At 40.2% G+C, this 17,790-nt stretch overlaps 1 protein-coding gene across 1 annotated transcript in view; it reads right to left on the bottom strand.

Moving 5' to 3' along the window:
- The window catches only part of psmd1 (proteasome 26S subunit, non-ATPase 1), a 104,066-nt gene extending 89,655 nt beyond the window's left edge, over positions 1-14,411 (bottom strand). The window contains exons 1-7 of the mRNA XM_060834717.1: positions 14,269-14,411; positions 8,150-8,193; positions 7,072-7,145; positions 6,342-6,511; positions 5,755-5,960; positions 5,322-5,465; positions 2,986-3,212 (exon numbers count right to left, since the gene is read on the bottom strand). Coding sequence (XP_060690700.1) covers positions 2,986-3,212; positions 5,322-5,465; positions 5,755-5,960; positions 6,342-6,511; positions 7,072-7,145; positions 8,150-8,193; positions 14,269-14,284 — 881 coding nt within the window. The 5' untranslated portion in view covers positions 14,285-14,411. The remainder of the gene's footprint in view (positions 1-2,985; positions 3,213-5,321; positions 5,466-5,754; positions 5,961-6,341; positions 6,512-7,071; positions 7,146-8,149; positions 8,194-14,268) is intronic.
- Positions 14,412-17,790: the final 3,379 nt, after the last annotated feature.

Genomic DNA, 17,790 nt, shown 5'->3' with positions numbered 1-17,790 from the left:
TTAGCTACCTTTTTTGAGAGCCCAGAATAAATACTGTCAGAACTTTGGGACTTGTCAAGCGACAGCTCCATGAGTTTGGTCAGTACTGCTTCCCACGTAGTTGCAATTTTACCAATTTCCTCTACTCTTTTCAGTTCCCCATTTATAACTCTTATTGCGATTTTTTTTTGTATCCGCCATAGAGCAGACAGAGCAAAATATTTGTTCATTTCATCAGCCATTTCCTTTTTATTATTAATTCTCCATTCTCATGTTCAAGCCACCATTCCCACCACCTCCAGCGAGATGCTACCACCAGACACATACACCCCTCCCCTTCCTTGTCAGCCTGCTGCAAGGACTGGTCCACTCTTTCTTCACTCCCAACATTCCCCCACAGTACCTTCCATTACAAACATTTACTTCCTCCCCTCAATACCCTACGGCCCAAACATACCTTCCAGGTGAAGCACTTAAAACAACCTAGACTACTACAGTCACTGCTCAAAACGTGGTCTCCTCTGTACTAGGGAAACAAAGCATAGACTGTGACCACTTAGCTTAACACCTGTGTTCCCTGTCTTCAAAAAAGATCCAACTTTCAGTTACCTGCCACTTCAACGCAGCATCTCGTTCCCTGACCAATATCGGTCTCCGGCTTGCTGAAGTGCTCCAGAGAAGCTCAGCGCAAGCTGGAAGAACAGCATCTTACTTTCTGCTTGGGGACAGTGCTGCCCTCTGGACTCAATATCAAATTCAACATCTTTAGGGCTTGGCTCTCACATGACCTTATCCTAATCTTGACATACTAGGCCTTGTTATCACATAGCCTGCTATTACACACAATTCATTGTTAGCCACTAGCAGTCCCCATTAATAGCTATTCATTCTCCTAGCCAGATTGTTATCCATTCATTTGTCTGTCCACCTGTGTTTTTCTTTCTTTGGGCTCCATATCTACCTATCATTTACTCCTTAGCCCCCCCCACCCCATCCTACCTTCTGCATATTAACTGATATTTCCCTAGCACTTCAGTTCTGAGGTAGGATCACTGGACCCGAAACGTTAACTCTGATCTCTACCCACAGATGCTGCCAGACCTATTGAGCTTTTCTAGCAATTCCAGCTTTTGTTTCTGATTGACTGCATCCACAGTTCTTTTGATTTTCCTTCAGTCAAACCTGTCTATGCCAACATGTTTCCCAAACTAAACTCATCCCATTTGCCTGAGTTTGGCCCATATCCCTCTAAACCTTGCCTATTCGTATACCTGCCCATGTTTTAAATGTTGTAACTGCACCTGCCTCTACCACTTCCTCTGGCAGTTCATTCCACATATAAACCATGCTCTGTGTGAAAATATTGCCCCTTAGGTCCCTTGTAAAACTTGCACCTCTCACCTTAAAAATATGCCCCCTAGTTTGAACTTCCCTACCCTAGAGAAAAGATTGTTGCTATTCACTTGACCTATGCCCCTCATAATTCTATAAACCCCTTTATGGTCACCCTTCAATCTCCTACACTCGAGCAAAATAAAAACAAAAGTCACAGCCTATCCAACCTCTCCTTATAAATCAAACCCTCCAATCCCAGCAACGTCCTGGTAAATCTGTATTAAACCCTCTCAAATTTAATAATATCCTTCCAATTGTAGGGTGAGCAGAAGTGGATACAGGACTCCAAAAGTGACTTCACCAAAGTCCCACACAATCTCAACATGATGTACCAGTCCTATTCTCACTGGTCGGAACAACGAAAGTGTGCTAAACTACTTCTGAACCACCATGTCTGCCTGTGATGCAAGTTTCAAAGAATTACATACCTGAACCTGCCCAAAACGACGATTCTCCTGCTCCTTGGATGCTGCCTGACCTGCTGCGCTTTTCCAGCAATACATTTCCAGCTTAGGTAAGACCACCCAGGTCCCTACCATTAGCCGTATAAGTCCTGAATTTATTTATTTTACTAAAATGCAATACCTTGCACTTATCCAAAATAAACTCCATCAGCCACTCCTCAGCTCAACTGATCAAGATCCCTTTGTAATCTTAGATAACCTTCTTCACCATCCACTACACCAAAATTTTGGTGTCATCCACAAACTTACTAAACATGCCTCCTAAATTCTCAACAAAATCGTTAAATAATTGACAACACCAGTGGATCCAGCATCGATCTGTGTGGAATACTACTGGTCACAAGCCTCCAGTCCAAAAAACAATCCTCCACCACCATCCTCTGTTATCTAATCTCAAACCATAAGACATAAGAGTGGAAGTAAGGCCATTCGGCCCATTAAGTCCACTCCGCCATTCAATCATGGCTGATGGGCATTTCAACTCCACTTACCAGCATTCTCCCCAATTTTATATCTAATTGGCAAGCTCTCCCTGAATAAATAGCATGTGATCTACCATGTGGAACCTTGTCAAAATATCTTGCTATGATGTTTTTGTTACCTAACAGCTATTTTAAAAACTCACATGATAACTGAAATCACAAATGCTTACACAGGCAAAAAATACCAAAAGATACATAAAGTCACTGTCTTGTTAAGGGTTAACTAATAGAAGTTCAACGCTGTGAACTTACTGCTCCAGATCACACTTTTAAAAAAAAACACTTCCATGGTAGGCAGGTGCCACATTTCCCAACTCTATTTGGTACAAAGTGGTACTGGTGAGCCACTTTTATGAATTGCTGCAGAGTGTGTGGAGGGAGTACTACGACTGATACGTAGATTTTAAGCTGTTTCCTGAAAAAATACTGAATCTGCCTATTTCAGGAAACACTTTTTAAACTCAATTTTCTTTTTGATTATTTATCTGAAAACTGCAACTTTTTTTTTAACTCTTTCCAATGAATGCGGAATCAAGAATATTCAAGAGATATGCTGTGTATGAGTATTGTTATTGAATAGTCACTGCAGGTTTAGCGATTATATAGCTTATGATGAGAAAATGCTTCATCTTGAATATGATTTTGACTGAATACAGTACTTTTACCTTTCTTTCTCAGCAGTTGGCACAGTGCCTGTGTTTGTAGAACCTGGTACCACAGCAATGGGAGTGCCTACAGTCTTCAAGTTCTGGATAACGCTAGAAAGGAATTGTTGGCTGGCACTCTCATATAAGTCAAAACAGATCTGATAGGCCATCAGTAAGTTGTCCTCCTTTACAAGCTTTTCTAAGATATCGCTTACTGCCTGGGGGTCATCCAGGAAAATTAGGCACTGTTGAAGCAAAACAAATCAGATAAATTTTCATTTTAAACAGCCAATAGCATTTCTAAATCTCAACTACCAGTCCAATTCAGGCAAACGTACAGTAGCACAAGTGTGCCATCTGCTGGTGTTTAACAATCTCAGCACTGCATAAAACATTTAATTTTTAGTGACACTTCCCAACTGAAAGGTTTTTTTAAAAAATGCTTTCAGGGTAAATTTATATTGACAATAACTTCAAGCTTGCAAATACAAATCTGCACTAATTATTTACTAGGAATACCATATTCAGCAAGAACAGATGTAAAATGATTTAAAAGAATAATAGTAGGAAAACAATAGTGATACCATTACACTGCTGGGTGTATCATAAATGTCATCTACTAATAGGTATGATATAGAGGAATAAATGTGCCTGGATATTATGAAGTACCCAAGAATGAACAATACAGTAATTATAACAGGTGACAAATTATCCAAACAGACTGGGATAGCAAATATGTAAAGAGCAGAGAAGTGAAAGCATTTATGAGTATGTTCTGAAGAACATGGCACAGTGGTTAGCACTGCTGCCTCACAGCATGAGAGACCCAGGTTCAATTCCTGCCTCGGGCAACTGTCTGTGTGGAGTTTGCATGTTCTCCCTGTGTCTGTGTGGGTTTCCTCTTACAGTCCAAAGATGTGCAGGTCAGGTGAATTCCCATGCTAAGTTGCCCATAGCGTCAGGTGAAGTGGTAAATGTAGGGAAATGGGTCTGGGTGGGTTGCTGTTCGGAGGGTCAGTGTGGACCTGTTGGGCTGAAGGGCTTGTTTCCACACTGTAAGTCATCTAATCTAATGATAATTTGTGGGCAGCACAATGGTTAGCACTGCTGCCTCACAGCGCCAGAGACCCGGGTTCAATTCCTGCCTCAGGCGACTGACTGTGTGGAGTTTGCACGTGGGTTTCCTCCGGGTGCTCCGGTTTCCTCCCACAGTCCAAAGATATGCAGGTCAGGTGAACTGGCCATGCTAAATTGCCCGTAGTGTTAGGTAAGGAGTAAATGTAGGGGTATGGGTGGGTTGCGCTTCGGCGGGTCGGTGTGGACTTGTTGGGCCGAAGGGCCTGTTTCCACACTAAGTAATCTAATCTAATCTAAAAAAAAATGGGCAGCACGGTGGCACAGTGGTTAGCACTGTTGCCTCACAGCGCCAGAGACACAGGTTCAAGTCCAGTCTCAGGCAACTGTCTGTGTGGAGTTTGCACATTCTCCCCGTGTCTGCGTGGGTTTCCTCCGGGTGCTCTGGTTTCCTCCCACAGTCCAAACATATGCAGGTTTGGTGAATTGGCCATCTTAATTGCCCGTAGTGTTAGGTGAAGGGGTAAATGTAGGGGAACGGGTCTGGGTGGGTTGCTCTTCGGTGTGGACTTGTTGGGCCAAAGGGCCTGTTTCTACACAGCAGGGGATCTAATCTAAACTCTAGAAGGACAAAGGGAATGCTGGATCTGGATCAATGATCATGGTACCATAAAGTTTTGAAGAACTATTTTCAAGGATGAGAGAATGAATCAGGTTCAAAAGAATTTGTGTCAAAAATTGGGACAGCAAAACAGTACTAGTACACTGGGGTTACACAGTAATGTGAATTTCAGATGTGATTAACTGAGAAATGATCTAATCACCATAATTTTGTATGTGTGCACACTGCCACTATATATAACCATTTTTCTCTACACCATCACCCTTCATAATGTCTTAACTATGCTTCCCAACTAATTCTTGCAAAGGCCAAGCCAGTTAAAAGAATGATCGAGGCCAAGTGCAGAGCAAGTAGAAACTTTAAGAAAAACATCCTTACTTTAATAGCCAGCATGTCAACAAATGACTGAATGAAGTCCAAGCAAGGGATACAATAATGGCTAACAGGTAAAAAGGTGTATAACAGAGACTTTTGACAGGACAATGAGTCAACAACAACAAATAAGTAGAGGAAAGGGAGATGCGATAGTTCTACCAGTGGTGAGAGATAGTTGTAACATTCATATTGCCATAAAAGCATTACTCAAGAATACTAAGGCTTGTGGACAAGACTGTGTAGCAGACAAAATAATCATTGTATACATTAGAATTAATATTACCTGACACACATTAATGAAGTCTGGCTTTTCCAGATTCATATATAGTTTGACCAGAACACGCAGTACTTCATTTCTGAATTGCTTATTCTGCATGAGTGACATGCACACCTTCACACTGTATGCAAGCATCCCAGAGATATCATTCTGTGAAGATACAATAAAGGTTAAATATGGTAGCATCTCAACAAATGACAAAAATAGTTTCCTTGGAACATATAAATGCATGTACATGGAGTCCCACTCTCTGACATCAACAAAATGTGTTAAATTACAAGTCTAAGTCAAGATCATCCAGAGTCGCATTATTTAGAACTTTCATAATGTGGTTTTTACTAACCTGAAGGGATACTTAATTCTATGACAACAACAAAGTCATTTTTCTTTTCAGTAAAGGACTAGAAGAGAAACAAAAACAATTTAAAAAAATACTCACAGATTCAAGAATCACTTTTTCAAAGACATCAAGCCTTCTGGTCTCCAGAGCAATGCCAATTGCTTGTTTGTATTTGTGGTCATCAAAACAGCGTTGGAACATCTTATTCACAATACCTTCTAATCGAGGGTCAATGCATTTCTCCTCTCCATCGGGTAATTCTCTATTTTCAACTCGTAGCTTTGTGTAATGATCGATGCATTTTGCTACAGTGAAGAAATAATAATCACGTTAAACAGTGATCATTAACCAAACCAAGACTACTAACTGTCATACCTTTAACAACCAAATTTGGCAATCCTTTCTTACAGTAATACTGAAGTATCAGAGTGACTGCCAAACTCAGTAAATATTGTTTTCCACAAACTAAATGCTGAAGCTTAGGTATCTGGGGATATTACTCAGTAGAGAATAATAAAAGGAAGAAACAATGAAACACAGTAATTGTAGGGATAAATATACCATTCTTTATCTTGCAAAGATCTACACTTCAATTTTGCACCTTCAATTATCATTTTTTTTAAATTCTCAAACCTTATGAAAGAAATCACAAGAGAGGATTTGAATGGAAATTTAAGAACACTAACCTATGATGGTTTCCACATATTCCGATTCATCATTAACATTGAAGAGGTCCCCAGCTCCAAGCGCATAGTTCAACGATTCCTCAAAAGCTCCCAAATGATAAAAAACCTTGGATGCCACCAAGGCAGCAAACTCACGACTTCGAAAAGTCTCATCTTCATATAATTCCTCACTAAAAAAGAAATCAATATTAGAACTTGTATACCAGGGCTTCCCAAAAAATGGGTTACAATTCCCAGCAGGATCACAAGATTTTGGGGTCACAAAATCTGAACTAGTAATGGCTGCTGTGGAGATCAGACTGAGCCTTAACAGCTACAAGACTCCTTTAAATCCTTATTGGCATAGGTAAATGAATCAATATTTAAGGGCTGAGTCCTGCCGTTGCAGAAAAGGTAAGATAGAGTCTTTTAATTGATAATACTGCAATTTCATCAGTTCTCACTACACTGCAATTTCATCAGTTCTCACTACACTGCAATTCTCCCCTGCCCCACCCTCAGTCAGGATGTTAACACTCACCATACCCTCCATTCTCCCAGTCCCCAATTTAAGCATCAATAAACCATACCATTGTAAAACTCATGATTTTCAAAATGCATAGATGAAATACAAAGTTTCATGGAACATTGGAATACAAGCTGTTGATTGACAAAACAAATTAGTTAATGAATTTTGAAGCGATCATTTTACAGCATACATCACTCATAGAAAACATCATAAATGTCTTACATTTTAACTACTGATTCTGAAATTTCAGCCCAGAAGTCATTGACTACCGAGTTCAACTTGTGTAGAGCAAACTCCTGAAGCAGAGAAAAACACATTAATTCATGGGTACATATCATAATTTTGATAACAATTAACCAAACTAAGTTTTATTCAATTAGGAGCACAAAACAAACTGCACACTTTGCTTCACTTCAGGACATAAAAGTCAGTGAAATGTGCTTCAGGGCCACTCATCAATTAACTTAGCCTGGAAGCAAAGAAGTCCTTCAACATTCACTAGTGAGGTGACTTAAATGTTTAAACATGTGGCCTTAAAGGTAACTGTGAATTATGAATATTGCTGAAACAAATATGTTTCGCCAAAGCTTTTCATCTTCCATTCGTCAAAATAATTTGCAAGGATACTAATGTAAGGAGAAAAGTAATTTTAATACTGTATGAAACGAGTGTGCTTATTTAATGGTGAATGGACTTTACATTGCCATGGAGAATGCACCAGTTAATGACAGTTGATTTAACTCAACAAGATAGGTAACAGCCATTCTCTGGTTTATTTCTCAGGGCAATACCTTGACCAGAGTCAACCTGCATGGCTTCAAATATAAGAAAAGCTTAACTTAAATCATTAACTTGCCCATTTTCCATGGCAAAGCCTGCACAGGAGTCTGTCAACCAATCAGTACTCCCCTCTCAGTATAAATATTGTTTTTCCTCTTAAATTGCTAACATTGTGAATTGTCCTGATCAGTGCATGACAGAAAATTTCAAAGAAGTGTTTATTTTTTCAGCAATATTCAAGCCCTGTACTACCAAATGACAACATGAAATATATTACAGTCCAATGCTATCCTCAATTTAACATTCAGCAGACTTGATTAATCAGCTTGCCTACTGCAGCAGTTTAACTGTAGTACACAAAATATATGAGCTGCCTTCACTCTGATAATATTTAGATAGAATTTCATGTTATGCACGTTTGTTAGAAATGGTGCTACTAACAAAAATCTTTAGTGGTTTTCCTCATATAATAGGATTTTCAAATCCTGCTGATTTGTTTCTTGGAGGAAATAACACCTACCTTGAGCTGGGGCTCTTTTTCATCCAGAAGAGAAATAATTCCAGCTATTAAGGTGCAATTAAAAAAGGACAACGTTTAGCACAGCATATTGTCATCATGTTGCGAATCTCATGCAAAACAAAGCAGAAATTTCTTAAAACATGAACTCCCAACAGACTCAGCTGATGAAATTCTATCACGCTGTTAAGACTGAATTTCAAGGAACATTAATATTTTCCAAATAGGGATTTTCAACTCTCAACTTCTTTCAGTGAAGCACACATTTTCAGATATGAACCATAATATAGCATACAATCCAACAAAGAAACACCAAAAAGATATTTAAAAAGTAATCCTCCATTTCAAGGATATATGTTTGAAATAAAATTCATACAAAAATCTGAAATACAGACAAGTTATCAGATGTGTATCATAATGCAATGCACTCAGACAGTAACTTTACCACAGAGTAATTTAAACCATCAGGAGAAAGATTACTTTCAAAAGGACTTCCAGTGATAGGATATATGTAAAAGTACATTAAGATCTCCTAATAGTACAGACAATGAGCAACTGAGCTACACAAATGAGGAAGTCTAAATAGTTCTGTTTCTGCTTAACTAATTTTAGCTAGGAGAAAGTGAGGACTGCAGATGCTGGAGATCAGAGTTGAGAGTGTGGTGCTGGAAAAGCACAGCAGGTCAGGCAGCATCTGAGAAGCAGAAAGCTCAACGTTTCGGGTATAAGCCCTTCATTCAGAATGTCGATTCTCCTGCTCCTTGGATGCTGCCTGACCTGCTGTGCTTTTCCAGCAACACACTCTCAATAACTAATTCCAGCCACAAGAATGAAGGATTACAATTGAATATATATTGCTTCTTGATTTATGAAAAAACAAATTAGCCTTGGTTTTGCTCCTAATAGCAGTGTCTACAAAATGCATGTAAATAGATGGAAAATAAGAAGAAATGCAGCAAGGTCAAGGAGCTTCGTGCCACTCAATTTAAGGTTTGTTGACAAACAATTCCAAATTAAGTATTGAATCATATCTTAGAAAAGTGTACTGCCTTTGGAAAATTGAGAGAAAAATCAAACAGAAGATTTCTCAAAACACACACGTTTGTTATTGGAAACCACAAATAAGAAGTCTGGGAGGGTAAAGCTGGAGGGGATGGGGAAGGAATGCGGGTTGCTGGTGGATCAAGACATCTTTCATTAAATAAAGTTCAAGAAATGAAAAGTTAGCCAAGACTCTATTATCCAGTGATCTCCTGTCTGTTCTGGTACAACGCGATAGTTCCATTCCCGTGTGATCCTGTGTTATAGGAAAATCATGTAATAGCAGTACCATTTAAACCAATGGGACTAGAATTGCATTACAGCCAATACAGGTAAGGAAAGTTCATGTTCCACAAATAATGGTCTAAATTCTTCAATCACGTTACAGCCAAATTGCATTGAAGAAATGTACACTATAGCAGAATCGACTGATATGATACAGGATGGGAAACATGTGGATCATGCTCCTCAATTCTTCAGGTGAATTGAGACACCCATGATTCTTCTAGTTAGTTGTGGAGAAGTCAGTGGAATTATTATCAGAGATAGAGTAACTCAGCACTTTTACAGGGATGATTTGATCACAGACAGCGTGGATTTATTTGTAAACGGAGGTCATATTGGAACCAACTTGAATTTTGCGAGGTGGGGTCAGTAACACAACACACAGGACATCGTCTATGGGTTATATTCACATTGACTTCCAATGTTAGCAGCTGATTGAGCTGATTTGCAACCTATACATCTTTGGGCCTGTAGGGTAAGATCACACACAAGTAGTTGGAACCAGAATGCAGGATTTGTTTTCTTTTCTTCTCTGCTCCCACTCTGCCTCATCATTAAGGTACTGCCTCAAAATGTGATGCTGTTTGTAAGACAGGTCAAACATTTATCGGGTGCTCTTCTATTTTGCCAATATCTAATGCAGAGACACTGCATTACAGATGCATAATGATAACGACTGCTCTGTGTATTAGGACATTTGCTCCCTTGCTGAGGTTTTGGCCATCTCAAACACTTACTGCCCTGTGAAAGGTTGAATTGGTGCAGATAATTCTGTCTTGCATCCCCTTGTCAATGGTGATCTTTTGAGATGAGATTCCCAAGGTATGTGAAGTGGTCAATACTTTAGCACGTCTCCTTCAACATATTTGGAAAGTTGAATATTTCCTGACCAGGTGTGGGCTTTTACACAAATTTAGTTTTAGCAATATTCAAGGAAGAAACAAATTTCTTGTACGCGTAATTGTAGAAATAAAGAGTAGCTTGCAAATCCTGAGCTGAGTAGGGAACAACACTGCAGTTATTCACAAACTAAAGATCATGTACATCAGTAGACATCAGTTTAGTTTTAGCACAGAGCAGAGGTGACTGAAGTTGAAGAGAATTTTCCATCTAGACGGTAACTAATATTATCCCCCAAGACAGCAGAGGTGGGGTTGGCAACGTTCAGCTCCTGATCAATGTGCACAGCCACTCATGGACACTCTGCAGTGGAACCTGCCATTACCACACTATCTCACGCATCTTCATTGCCTTTTTGCCAGGGAGTTAGTTGGGACTGGGACCCACATAGAACCAGATCCATGGATGATCTGGCTCTGAGGTTGCAGAGACGGCAGTATCAGCAGTGGAAAAACTGGGAGCCAGGACAGACAACATAGGTTTAGGGTGAAAGGGGAGAAGATTTAACAGAGACCTACGGTCATGCAGAGTGGTGCATGTATGGAATGAGCTGCCAGAGGAAATGGTGGAGGCTGGTAAAATTACAATATTTAAAAGGAATCTGTTGGATATTTGAATAGGAAGGGTTGAGGGGAATATGGGCCAAGTACTGACAAATGGGACACGATCAATTTAGAATATCAAGCTGGTATGGACAAATTGGACCAAAGGGTCTGTTTTCATACCATACATCTCTATGACGCTCTGACCAGTGGCAATGTCTGGAGGAGCATTGGAGGGGGAGCAGGAGATATGAGAGCAGGCCCATGGCTTGGCTCTGATATGGCAATTGCAGGAGTGATGGCACCGGTGGAACTCCAGATGAAATATGATATGACATGGGATAGGCGCTGAAGATCAAGGACAAAGTAATATACAGAAATATTAAAGGAGGAAGTTAAAAAAGGTCTTAAATATAGTATACAAATGTAAAACTCTGGTAAATAAGAGCTCATCCACTTTGGATCAGAAATAGAAATATTTAATTGGATAAACAAAAAGTAAAGGCATTTGAGTGGTCAGGCACCACCAGGAGAACAGTTTTCAATTTCAGACACCATCACTGGTAGGCTAAGTTGGCCTTGAGGAGGGTAAAGTACAGATTCACTCTTTGACCTGATGAGATGTCATGAAAGGTTGCATATACATTATTCATGGACTCTTGACTATGCAAAGTTGAGACATGGTCTAATTCAAAAAGTGAAAAATTATAAAGGATTTAATAGGGCAGAAAAAGGGAATAATTTTTTCTATTGTGGTGATTCAGATCAAAGGAGCAAAATAATTTGGACTAGGCCATGTGTGACGATACTATGGCTCCATCTCCAACTCTATGGATTCTTTTCTTATTAAATGTGTGAAATCGTATCAAATATATTAAATCCACTGCTTCCCATTTAACCTGCTGGTTACCATTTCAAAGAATTTTAATAAATTTGTTGAGACTTTTCCAGAACCTACGGGTGCATTCTATGTTCACTTTGGCCCTTCTTTTCCCTTTTATATACTTAAAGAAGCTCTTGTTATCTGTCTAGATATTACTTGCAATTTTACCCTCAAAGTGAACTTTATTTATTCTGTTCGTCTTTTGCTGGTTTTTAAAACCTCACAGAAGAATGATTTTAAAAGGATGAGGGGCAACCCTCTTTTTACATGAAGTGATTCATGTGTGGAATGAACTGTCAGAGAAAGTGGTAGATGCAGCTACAATGTTTAAAAGTAATTTGAATACGTTCATGAATAGGAAAGATTTAGAGGGCTATGGACCAAGCCCATGCAGTTGGTTACGACTCTGGTTTATCATTCTTTGATACTGCATTTTTTCTTTCAAGGTGATGCTATCTTTAAGTTCCCTGTTTAACCAATGCTAGCTTATTTCCTTCTTAGAATCCTTCTTTGTCACTGGGATATATCTTTGTTGTGAGCCAGGAACTATTTTCTTAAAAGTCTGCCATTGTTCAACTGTCTTTGCTACTAAACTGCTTTCCCAGTCCATTCTAGCTCTGCCCTCGTTGCTTCATAAATACTGTGCCCTTATTTAAATTCAGCACAATTGGTTTTGTAATAGGCTTCTCCCAATCAAACTGAATGCTAAATTCTCCCATTTTACAGTTATTATTTCCTTGGGGATCTTTTGCTTTAACATCATTTATTAGACATGTCTCATTACACATCACCAGATCCAACATTGCCAGATCCCTGTTCAGATCCACAATATACTCTAGGAAAATTGTTCCAAATACATGCTATGAATTCTTCCTTATGGACACTACTGCCAATCTGACTATCCCAATCAAGAAAATTAAAGTCAGAAACAATTATTGTACCGCTTTTTTTTTACATGCCCTCATTATCTTCCAATTTATTCTCTACCATGCTGTACAGTTAACGTTAAGGGCCCTAAAAAGACTACTACAAGCAGTGTCTTCTTCCCCTTTTTACTTCTCACCTCCACTTACATGGATAGTAAAACTACCAATTCAAGATCATTTTATTCTTATTCCATCCTTACAAACAATACTATCCATTCACTCTTTCCTTCCTGCTTATCCTTTCCAAAAGCCACATATAGCCTTCAAGATTTAGTTCCCAGGTTTTTTAAAAATTCATTCACAGGATGAGGACGTTGCTGACCAGCGGGGCATTTATTGCTCATCATCCAGTTAAGTGTCAACCGCATTTTTGTGGGTCTGGAGTCAGATGTAGGACAGATCAGATAAGGATGGTATCTTCCTTTCCTAAAGAACATTAGTGAACCAGATGCATTTTTCCTGACAATCAACAAAGAATTCATAGTCATCATTAGACTCCTAATTCCAGATATTTTTAGTGAATTCAAATTCCACCACTGCTATGGCAGGATACAAACCCAGGTCCCTAGACATTACCTGGATCTCTGGGTTGACAGTCCAGCAGTAAACACCACCAGGCCACTGCCTTTCTGTTTGATCTCTTTGGAACCATATCTCTGTAATGACTAGAAGATCATGACTATTACGCTGTAATTATGCCATTAATTCATTTTTGTTCCAAACAGTTATTCAAACAAAGAACAATCTATCTTACTCTTGTCTTTCTTTGACTCTGTTTACTGTTTTTCTATGTTTGAACAGTTTGGCCCTTCTTGCCTCACTGAATATCATTATCCAAATAGCTACCCTGTACTACTGCTATACCCTCTTGTCTTATAAGACCACCGTGATGCTCTCAAATTCTTTGAGCAATTATGTTAACTAAATAAATGCACTTTGTTGCGCATCAGCCCCAAACACTTCATTAATACTGCACCACTAGTCCACCCTTATACAACAGTTCCACGTTGACTTTAATTTCGGAATAATCATCCCTTTATGAATTTATGAATGACGGTGCACGACTTCCTTCACACCATTGCAACTCTCTCTATACATAACAGTTGCCACTGCCCTGGATTCACTGGCCGCCCAACATAAACTCAACAGTACCTTATACTTCTGGACCCAGTATCAACAACACATGCAACTTCATGATATTGCTGTGACTTTAGAGTCATGGAGCACTCAAGGTGCTGCTAATATACTGTCCTGATTTCCGGGAGAAAGTCACGCTTTCCTACGCACAGACCCTTGCGACATGACAGATCAACAACGAATGATCCCGGAAGCCTGCTGCTGGTCGTTGGGGAGCGGCAGGGGCCCTGACGGCTGCTCGCAGGCCTCAGTGACTCAGCTGCTCGGTGTCAGGAAAGGGCGAGCACAAGGCCTACACATCGAAGGGGTCCAGCGGATGGTGCGAACCGACAGGCAGAGGCCTAGCCGGCAAGCAGGTAGTTTCATTCAGTTCTGATGGTGACGGGGAAGGAGGCCTGCAGGACTCACCGGCCGAAGTAATCATGGTGTCGGTGGAGGGGGAGGGGATCGCTCGCTGCTGCCCTGGCCCTATCCCGGTCCTGGTTACAGTGCCGCCACACTGACTCAGTGATGCTCACAGAATCCCTCCGCGCAGCTGGGGCTGGAGGGGGCCTCCTTCCAACCGCCTTTCCACCTCGTCCAACATGCGCCTGCTTCCCGAACAACCAATCCCTTCAAAAAGAGGTGCGAATTACTTAAAACAAAATACACCGTTATGGATTTTTTTTTGAAAAACATACTGAAAAATAACCGTTTCCCTGGTACCTTTTAAATCTTCCCCCGTTCCCTGAATAAATAATAGGCAGTACTATAGCCAGCTCGGTAGTTGAGGCTCAGGTTGCCAAGGAGACGCTGACTCACCCATGGCTGCCCTGATTTAATGCAGATTCAGGTGTACAGCAGGAACTATCATAGAAAAGTGATTCTGACATAGTTAAACGCTTATTTGTTAAGAGTTACATCACTGAAATATTTATTCGGTCGTTCCTCACATTGCTGTTGGGGGAAGCTTGCTGTGTATCCTATCTACATGAAGTGGCAAGACTTGAAACAATACATAGTTTTTTGGGATATCCTGCGAATCTACAAGTTGTCAGATGGCTTCAAGAATTCCAGGATTAAAATGAAAACGCACATACACTGACACTGCTCACGCAAATTAACGTCCTGTACAAAATTCTGAATGGACGCATATGCCATGGTAATGAAACGGTTGAACGTGATTGGGCCTAGGACACTGCCCTGGGGAGCTCCAGCACTGATTTCCTGGTTCTGAGCTAATTGACCTCCAACAACCACAACCACCTTCCTTTGTGCTATACTTTATACAACCAATGGAGAGTTTTCTGTTGATTTCCATTGATGTAGCTTGGTTAGCACTCCTTGATCCCATTCTCAGTCAAATACTACCTTGGAATCAAGTTAATTACTCTCACATCATCTTTGGAGTTCTGCTGTTTTATCAGTGTTTGGTCCAAGGCTGTAATGCGATTAGGAATGGAGTAGTCCTGATAGAATCCAAACTGAATGTCAGTGCAAAGTTTATTGTCAAGTTCAGTTCTGCTTAACAGCACGGTCAATGACCCGTTGCATAACTTTGCTGATTGAGGGTAGACAAATAGAGCTGTAATTGGGCAGGTTGGATTTGGGTTGCATGTTGTTGGCAGGACATATAGTTGAGTAATTTTTGACATTATTGGGTAGATTTACTGGAGCAACTAATTCTGGTGCGCAAGTCTTCAGTACTATTGTTAGAATATTATCAGGGCATGTAGTGAATTAGTTTTCCTAAAGACAGGCGCCTGTGATATTGGAAAGCTCAGGAGGAGGCCAAAACCAATCATCGTGGTGTTGATATCATTTAAAACTTAAGTTTTATTTTGCCAGTGATAGAAATAATCATTGTTTAAAACTTTTTTTTTGAAAAATTATTGCCATGTTGAAAAGTCAACATCTGTTCCAGACAAACCTCAGAGATCCACACGTGGCAGCAACTTCCAGAACTAGAAGTTAATACTGCAATCTGCATCAGCATGCCAATCACTGTGCAGAATCCAGGATTGACTGTGCATGCACAAACCGCTTAGATGAGAGCTCCTGGACTCTACTTATTATCTCTCCCTTATTAACAGAGGCACATAGTAAGAGCTGGGAGCTTATACGGGAACTGTATAAAATGTCTTTAGGCCACATGTCTAGATTTGGTCATCACATGAAAGGAAAAATGTGATAGTAGTAGAGAGGTGTGATGAAATTATTCAGAATGTTGCCTGGACTTGAAATTTGTGGTTGTGAGGGAAAATCAATAACCAAATATTTGCTTTCTTTAGAACTGAGGAGACTGAGGGGAGAAGAAGACCTAATTTAATTGGATAAGAATTAATTGAATAAGTCATTAGATAGAGTGGATAAAGAAAGCCCTATTTCTTTGGTTGAAAGGTCTGTAATCAGGATGCATAGATATAAGGGGAGATTTCTGTCCCACTACCTCAATGGGTAGGTCAGCCAGACATCATAACATTTAAAAAGTACTAGAGTACGTGAGGGTGGCATGATGGCTCAGTAGTTAGCACCCTGCCTTGCAGTACTAGGGACCCAGGTTCAATTCCTGCCTCAAGCAACTGTCTGTGTGGAGTTTGCACATTCTCCCAGTGTCTGCGTGGGTTTCCTCCAGGTGCTCTGGTTTCCTCCCATAGTCCAAAGATGTGAAGGGTTAGGTGAATTAGCTATGCTAAATTGCCAATAATGTTAGGTACATTAGTCAGGGGTAAACGTAGGGGAATGGTTCTGGGTGGATTGCTCTTCGGAGGGTTGGTGTGGACTTGTTGGGCCGGAGGGCCTGTTTCCACACTAGGGAATCTAATTAATCATACTTGCACTGCCATAGTCTGTTGTCTATTGACCAAGTGTTAAGATTGAATGGTTCATTGTTTGCTAGCACAGAAATGATGAACTGAATGACTTTGTTCTATGTTGTAAGTTTCTATGATTCTCAGTGGAGGTATATGGTAACTTGCTGAATGATCATCCTTCACACACGTTCTTAGGAAGTGAACATTCACAGACAACAGGATAAGAGCATGAAAACTGAATCTCACCTGATGTTCTATTACACACATACTTGGAGCATAAATCAAGATGACCAACCAAACTCTAATTCTTCCCATTCTTAGCTCCAGTTGCACTGCAGTTGATCCCAACACCCAGAGATTGGCAGCTGAACGTACAACATTTTAGGTTTGCACACAGTTCAGCTACTCACTGATCAAACCTGCTGAGCCTTTGAGAGCCTGAAGTTTAAATTTCTAATTAACAAAATAGACTGTGAAGGTGAGATTGATACAAACTAAAGCCACATGGCCTATTAGGTAGCCAAATTAGTCTACCCTGTCAAATTAGTATCTCCAATGTCTTATTCTCCTGCAGCTGTAATTTCAAATATCAAAACTCAGTAAAACAAAAATTTAACTTAATTCTTTAGAATTGGAATTTGTATGTTCACAGCTTGTTTAGCATTATTGAGCAAAACAAAAACAATTTAATTGAGGATCGACAGGAATACGGTTGGAACGAGCACTGCCAGCATCTTATTAAACAGCAGAGGAGGCTACAGGGATCAAATGGCCTACTATTGCTCCTAATTCATACATTTATATGTATGTACCCATCCTTTCAGCCAGCCACACCACAGTCAGACAACAGGACTACCAACTTATAGAACATAGAACATAGAAGGATACAGCGCAGTACAGGCCCTTCGGCCCTCGATGTTGCGCCGACCGAATCCTACCTAACCTATACTAGCCCAATAACTTCCAAATGCCTATCCAATGCCCGCTTAAATGACCATAAAGAAGGAGAGTTCACCACTGATACGGGCAGGGCATTCCATGAACTCACAACCCGCTGTGTGAAGAATCTACCCCTAACCTCTGTCCTATACCTACCACCCCTTAATTTAAAGCTATGTCCCCTAGTAACACCTGACTC

Source organism: Hemiscyllium ocellatum, chromosome 13 (assembly GCF_020745735.1).
Source record: "Hemiscyllium ocellatum isolate sHemOce1 chromosome 13, sHemOce1.pat.X.cur, whole genome shotgun sequence".
Lineage (NCBI taxonomy): Eukaryota > Metazoa > Chordata > Chondrichthyes > Orectolobiformes > Hemiscylliidae > Hemiscyllium > Hemiscyllium ocellatum.
The sequence above is the reverse complement of the archived record's forward strand: the minus strand, read 5'-3'. Positions and strand labels throughout refer to the sequence as shown.